Genomic DNA, 7655 nt, shown 5'->3' on the forward strand with positions numbered 1-7655 from the left:
AAAAGTAGGCACCAAGGACACAATTAGACAGTTCCAAAAGGAAAGAAAATAATTAATGCACCTAAGGGAAGACGTTCAAGTGATTTGCTAGTAATCCAGGAACTGTAAGTTCAAACAAGGTGTCACTCTTCCTTTTTCTAAACCATGAAAGCAGCAAAATATTTAAGAATTAGACTACCCTGTGCTGGCTGCAGTGCAGTGAGATCGGATCACTCATGTAGCTGTGTAAATTAGGACATTCATTCCTTCAGACAGATATTCAGGGTCGTGTCAGGCACTCTGAGAGTGGCTGAGGAAATGTTCATGACTGTATGCATAAAATTATTTATCAGACATCATTATTAATAGCAATACTTGGAAACCAGCTAAATCCCCAACAGGTTGGGTTAAGTAAAATACTTGATAGGTTATTAAGACAGAAGCAGTGTGGGCAAAACCAAAACAAAAATCTGCATACTTAGTGTAATTTATAAAGGCATGTATATGAAAATTTGGTAAATATCTATATGAATATTTTTAATAGGATTTTAGGTGTCTTTTTCTTCTCTTCCCCAAATATCCTATGATATTGATAGTTGCTAAAATAACGAAGTTGTTTTTGACACCACCTGAATGTTAGTTAATTTATTCTGTGGTCGCGGCTCGGCCCAGGATGTGAATTGGCTGCTCTTTCATTGTGAGCACCTCAGCCATGTTTCCGGTGTCTAGTTTCTGGTCTCAGAGAGGCCCAGGTGATGTGATCATTCTGGTCCTTGCAGGGGTACTGAGGACATCACCTCTCCTCACGGCATCCCCCTTGACCTTCTGGACCGCGTGATGATCATCCGGACCATGCTGTACACCCCACAGGAAATGAAACAGGTGAGCCCCCTTCCCCCTCTCCACAGTCTTCTCCCCTCATTTGCCCCAGCATCCCTGATGCTGTGTAGAAAGGTATTCACGGAGCACACCTGGCTCCCACCACCGTCCTGGCACTTAGCTCCTGGCCTTGGGCAAGTCACAGTACTCCAGAGCTTCAGTCCTCACGTCTGAAAGATCGGGGGGCTAATGAGACATTGCTTGAGGTGTTCCCAAGCCCTAGCTGCCTGTGGGTCTTGGCTGTTGTCTCTTCTATCATATCCCTTCTGATAAACTTTAGGAAAGGGATAGTGAAAAAATCAACTTGATGACAGCCTTTAGGGAAGCCACCAGCTCTAGGAAAGGCAATAAAATATGATTTTGTGGTAGCCTCTTGCTATCTAGGCCACGCCCCCTCCAAGGCTTCTTCTGTTGAGTAGGCGAAGCCAAGAGCTCTGTCCCACCAGGACCCACGCAGGCTGGCTCCAGCAGGGCACAGAAGCTGGAGGGGGGTGAGAGCGTATCTGCTGCCACCAGTGTGACTAGTGGTAGCCGTCCTGGGGGCTTCGGAGGCTGTGCCTGAGGCTGCTGCGGAGGCCTAGAGAGCTGGTGAAGCAGGGTCACACAGCTTCAAGGGGCCCCTGGGAGTGGAGGTCCTAAAAGCAGCCTATAAGAGGCTGCAGGAAGTGTACCTAACACAGAGTGTATGCTTGATATTCCACGTGAGCCGAATTTGCGTTACACCTGGGGGTGGAAAATGACACGGGTGTCTGAGATTGGGCCTTACCCCAAAGGGCACTGCCCCGGCTCTCTGCACAGGGACTGCCTCGTGCTTGAACTGGACCTGGGGCGCCACGTGCCCAGGCACTTTACACTTAGAATTTCTAGTCCCCTTGTGCGTACTTCCAGGTAGTCATTGGTCACCCTCGCTTCCTGTGGATGGCTCAGTCCCTGGGTGACAAGTCCAACATGCAGAGCCAGCCAGTACCCTGCAGAGCCCAGGCCACATGCTCAGTGGCGGCCTGTGGCCTAGGTTGGTAGCCCGCCGGGGCAGCGCAGCTGTGCTCTTGCCCTGCTCTGCCCGCCCTTGCCCCAGATGGTCCCACTGCCGGCGTAGGTCCCTCACTGTGGGTCCGTGTGGACCTGGGCTGCACCAGTGCGTGTCTCCACAGGCCCTGCCTGGACCCTCTCCTCTCACAGAGCGCAGGCCCCCTTTGTTAGATGTCATGCTGAGCCCATGGACGCACTTAGCCAACACACTTCCGTTTGATCCCCGGTACCTGTGAGGTGGGAGAGTTATTACACTGTCATTCTTAAAGGTGAGGACCCAGAGACCGAGGCTGACTAAGCCACCCAAGCTCATAGAGCTTGTCAGTGGCCAGTGGGTGACAGAACTGACAGACTGGAGTCCAGGCTGCCTGGTCCGGAAGCCCCTGGTCTTCATCACTGTGCCACCAGCTCCCACGTGCTAGAAAGGTCCCGGTTGGGGGTGGCTTCCCTGTGGCAGTTTGTCGGCAGGGCCTTTCCCTTTGGAGCTCTGACGGCCTCTCCTGGCGTTCCCTGGCAGCACTCCGCTTGCCGTGGCCCGAGGGGCCCGGCCCTGCTGGTGTTTGTGGTGGACGGCGCCCGTGAGTGCCGTGGAGACTCGGGAGCCAGAGACCTCCTTGTGACCAGCACTGACAGGGGTGCAGAGCAGCGGCGGGCACGCTGTGTAGGGGACGGTGTCCGTGGCCGGGGGCCTTGTCATCAGATCATGGTCTCCGGCCCTTGGACGAGTGCCGGGTTGAAGCCAAGGCGTTCACTGAACAGAAGCAGAGGCAAAAGCAAAGGAGAAGCCGGTCGCGCCCCCATCCTTACCCTGGGGACGGGGGCACCGCGTCATCATGCCAGGGAGGCAGCCCACACGCTGGCGGTGCTTCCTGGCTGAGTGACTAGAGCAGTTGGCACAAGGTCTGCTGTCTCTTTTCAAGGTTGTCGTGAGGACTGAGTGAGACAGCGAGGCTGACTGAGGGAAGGGACGGGGCCGGCCGCCCCGCTCCACTGCGGTTACTATCATGGCTGTTAACAGCTTGCGGGGACTTCACAGTCACCTGCTAGGGTCCTCACAACAGCTCTCAGTAAGCAGGCTTCGGGGCTCGGGAGCAGCGAGCATCCCCGGGTCACAGAGATGAGCTGCAGAGGTAGGACCTCGCGCGGAGCCAGCTCACTATGGAGCACGTGGTCTGGGCTCTCCAGGAACGTTCCGCCCCGTGCCTCTGGCTCCTCCAGAGGGCTGGTTCCCTCTTGGCTCAGCCAGGAGAGCCTCTTCTCAGGCTCTCTCTCTCGGGTGAGCAGAGGTCAGACTAACTGCCGGGATGCACACTGCTTTGTTCTTGTGGGTTCAAGGGATAACCTCAGCATTTTTACGGGAGCCTGGGGTGGGTTTTTAAAAAAACAAAGTAAATGTAACTTGTGTACCCTGCCATCAGTGCCGACACCCTCATAAACTATCCCTGCAGGTTATTAAATGATTAAAGATCTAATTTATGAACTGTCCGTTTCCGAGCAGTCTGCAACAGGAGCGCTTGGGATTGCTCTGACCTGCTCTCGAGAGAGAGTGAGAGCAGAGCGTCCCTGACATTCCCGAGGCCCGACGTCCAATGCCGTGGGGCTTGCTGACAGCCGGATGCTCTGGTCTGAAGCTCTCACCTTGAGCGGGCTCCAGGATTCAACATTTGCATCTCCCTAGAGTTTCCGAAGGCCCCCAGGGGACATTTTTCTTGGCAGGACCTGGAGGTTTCCTTAATCCCCAGCTGTCAGTGAGAAGCCCTCTTGCACAAATCTGTCTGGCTCTGGCTGTTGTGGTTGGAGGGGCGTCCTGCGGTCGGAGCCAGGAGCAGGATCTCTCTCCCTGCTCCTTTGCCCACCACCCTTCTGCCTATCCGGTAACTTCCCTCTGCCCGGTGCCTTTAGCTTCACACCCTAGATGGTAGACGGTGGAGCTCCTCCTGCACAAGCTAAGAGTCTTTTGACAGAGGTCACACTGGCAGCCTGCTCACTGGCTGAACAGAAGAATTCTACACGGCCGGGGCCATGTTTGTGAATTATTCGAACAGGTTGCCAACATTTAGACATCAGAACATTTCACACAGAAGTCGAAGTTCTGAGTCTCTCCTGACAAAATGAAACTTCCCTGCCCTCTGCCCCGGTGGCACTGGTGGCGTGCAACAGACAGGCCACCGGCCCTGGCTCACACGGTCTCGTCCACCTTGGCTCTTGCCCTGGTCCAGTTGTGCGGGGCCTGGCTGTCCTACCGAGCAGGACTCATCCCGTTCACGGCAGCCGATGTGCTGGGTGCCCTCCCCGGGGTCCCCGACACTGAGCTGCCTGCCTCTGCGGGTCTCTGCCTGGGAGCTATGAGGCCAGTCTGAAGAGCCCGGCTCCTAAACCCTGGGTCCCTCTCTTCCCCATGCAGGGCTTGAGCCGGGGGCTCAGTCTTTCCCATTTCCTATGCCTCTACCTCGGGTGTTTTTATGGCTTTAATTTAAACAAGGGCTTCTTGATATCTTGTTTACGAAGCTGCCAAAGTGAAAAATTCCTGTATTATATGAAGCTCGAAGTCCTCGAGTTATCTCAGCTCCCCAACACACAACATCATTATCCCAGCTGCCCCTTATCACTCAGCGCCGGTGCGCCTGCAGGATGCCGGGGCCACTTGTGCTCCAGCGGCCGCGCCGCCAGCCTGCCTCCCCTCCAACTTCGCCAGGATCTTCCAACCGCAACAAGCGTCAGCCTCTCTGTGATAGATTAGATATCTCCCAGTGATGTTATGAGGGCTGGTAAATCTTTAAAAGTAACTTTTTTGATTTATTTAACCATCGTATTTATCAAACAAATAAAAAATGTCTCCTCTTGCCTGAGTGCTTATAGGTGGTGGTACCCACGCTGGGGAGGAAGGTTAGAGCCCTTGAGGGAGCCTGGGCAGGTGTCGGAGGGGCCCACGTTCTCTAGGTTTGGGGACTGCCGCGAGGAGGGTGGGGAGGTAGGAGCCGAGCTACCCGGCCCACACCTCCAAGGGTACCAGCCGCCATCTGGTCACCGTGAACACTGCACCCCGGAGGTGTGCAGGGCCAGCAGCCCAGGGTGGAGGCCAGCTCTCTGCCCTTCCAGCCCAGATTTGGGCCTCTTCGGCACGGTTGGTGCCAGGCAAGACACGCTGGACAAGATTGTTTTTAAAGCACTTGATAAAGGGGACACTTGAGGTCAGTCACTATTGATCATGGTCTTTCTCCTCCAAAAGATTATTAAAATCCGAGCCCAGACAGAAGGGATCAACATCAGTGAGGAGGCGCTGAACCACCTGGGGGAGATTGGCACCAAGACAACTCTGAGGTGAGCACGTCTGCCCGGAGCTACTCCCCACCAATCTGCCCTGTGGAGCCTCCGTAGGGCCCATTCTGAGACATACTGATGGGTCCCTCACAAGGGCACAGGACCACGTCTGCTCTCACTGCTGTGATGGGTCTCGTCCTGGGCACTGCGATTTAGAACGCGGAACATTTAAGTGACGGCGCCCATAAAGCTAGAGTGACAGGTTAGGTCCCTTTGTCCTACAGTGGATGCTCCCCTGTGTGGAGAGCTTGCCAGCTCCCTTAGTGGAGGAGATGGACAGTCCGGAGACCAGGGTCCGAGGCAGAGGGCTCACTGGCCAGGCCCCGCTTGGCCCCTCCCCCTGGCTCTGTTCTCCAGGCTGTGGTGGGCAGGGGGTGGTGGGTGCAGGGGAGGGGGAAGGACGAGCATGGACACAGATTGCTCTCCTGACTGTTTGCCAGTGGCCCAGAGCCACCTGCCTGTGGACGATGTCCCTCTTGGTGTCCCGACTGCTTGAGAAATCACGACCTCACAGCCCCCAGCAAGTCCCTGTTTCCCTTTGAGTCTGTTCCTTGCTCGGAGGTTGAAGCAGAATTGCAAGATGTTTTCTTTGGGTGGAGCGGTACTTAAAAACTCCGAGATTTTTGTGCCTTTGCTTGGGGAACGTGCTTTTGGTTGACTGTGTGCTCATTTGCCTGCCATCTGCCATGTCCAGTGTCCAGTCTGGGCCTTAGCATTCCTCGCCTGCACCTGTGTCCACCACAGTTTGTGGTCCCTTTTGTTTTTCTCAAAGATTTTAGTTTTAAGGAATTTCTATACCCAGTGCGGGGCTCGAACTCACAACCCCAAGATCAAGAGTCTCGCACCACCGACTGAGCCAGCCAAGCGCCCCTGTGCTCTCTTTCGAGTAGCAGCGCAGTTACAGCCTGTCCGAGAACTTTCAGACTGTGACAGATTTGGGGGCTGGGATGTGGCTTGTGGCTTGTGGCCCTCCTCTGATGTAGTCCCGTCTCACTCCTGCCCCGGCCCCTGTCACTCTAGGTACTCGGTGCAGCTCCTGACCCCGGCCAACTTGCTGGCCAAGATCAATGGGAAGGACAGTATCGAGAAAGAGCACGTGGAGGAGATCAGTGAGCTCTTCTATGATGCCAAGTCCTCGGCCAAAATCCTGGCTGACCAGCAGGATAAGTACATGAAGTGAGACAGCCGAGTTGGCTGCGAGACACTCCGGGCGAGCCTGGCCTCGGGTCCGGCGGGAGGCCGCCCTGCACTTGGGCTCTGTCCCCACTCAGCCGCGGTCGGGAACGACATCAGTTCAGCGTGGAAAGTGTTTCTTTGTAAATTATCATAACTTCTGTGGTTGCTTTGAAGGAACCCTGCTTCACCTGGAATGTTTTCTAATAAACCCTTGTAGGTTATTTTGATGCCGTGTCTCTCTCTGAATTTTTTAAAAATAAACTTTGTATTTTAGAACAGTTTTAGATTTCCAGAATGTTGTGAAGACAGTGCAGGGGGTTCCTGTGTGCCTCACACCGCTTCCCTCATTGTTAACGTTCCACAGTGCTGGTGTGGTTCCTTTGTCACATCTGATGAGCCAGTATTGGCTCGCATTGTCCTGCCCTGCTCAAATTTCCTGGGTTAAGGAATGGCCTTGTCTGTCCCAGGATCCCACCCAGGACACCACACTACATTTAGCCGGCCCACCTCCTTCAGCCCCTGTTGGCTGTGACGGTTTCTTACCCGTTCTCTGATTTTGCCGACGGTGACAGGTTGAGGGGTGCTGCTCAGGTGTTGTGTCGATCAGCCCTCCGCGTTTGTCTGAGGTTTTCTCACCATCACTCTGTGGAAGACCACGGAGGTGCAGGGCCGTTCCCGGCAGTCACCTGGCTCCGGTCATGTTTGTCACCTTTGTCTCATCCCTCTTCTATATCGTCCTCTTCGGAAGGAGTCACTAAGTGCAGCCCACCTAGAAGTGGGGGGGAGGGGGGCTGCTCCACCTCCTCGAGGGCTGGGGATCTACAGAGATGATCTGGAATTCTGCATGGGAGATACCTGTTCTCCCCCATTCTCTCCCACTTGCGTGTTTACTCAATCCTGTATATCGGTGTGGATCGAGGAGGGATATTTATCTATACTTGGGGTTATAATCCAATACCACGTTACTTATTCTGTTACACTGGTCCGGCTTCGACCGTTGAGAGCTCTTTCGGTGGGCTCCTGTGTCCCTTTGACACGTTAGTGCACCGAGTGGGGCTTTCGCCCCTTGAGAGGAAGGGGAAATGGCAGCCCTAGTAGATACCTCGGTGGAATGTTCTCGCCTGGTAGGATGAGCACAACACTCTGCCTGCCCAGCCTGGTCCTCGTCTGCCAGCTTAGCCACCGAAGTGGTTCCCGACACGGGCGGGGTCTGCGTGCTCCTTTTTTTATTTTTTAAACGTTTATTTATTTTTGAGAGACAGAGAGCGCAA

General features: G+C 54.6%; 1 protein-coding gene across 2 annotated transcripts in view; it reads left to right on the top strand.

Annotated features, from left to right (window-relative positions):
• Positions 1-6611, top strand: part of RUVBL1 (RuvB like AAA ATPase 1) — a 43989-nt gene extending 37378 nt beyond the window's left edge. For both annotated transcript variants that reach the window (XM_045494013.1, XM_045494014.1), the window contains 3 exons: positions 759-861; positions 5117-5208; positions 6229-6611. In XM_045494013.1, the coding sequence (XP_045349969.1) occupies positions 759-861; positions 5117-5208; positions 6229-6388 (355 nt within the window). In that variant the 3' untranslated portion in view covers positions 6389-6611. The remainder of the gene's footprint in view (positions 1-758; positions 862-5116; positions 5209-6228) is intronic.
• The last annotated feature ends 1044 nt before the right edge of the window (positions 6612-7655 follow it).

The sequence above is a fragment of the Leopardus geoffroyi genome, chromosome A2 (assembly GCF_018350155.1).
Source record: "Leopardus geoffroyi isolate Oge1 chromosome A2, O.geoffroyi_Oge1_pat1.0, whole genome shotgun sequence".
Classification (NCBI taxonomy): domain Eukaryota; kingdom Metazoa; phylum Chordata; class Mammalia; order Carnivora; family Felidae; genus Leopardus; species Leopardus geoffroyi.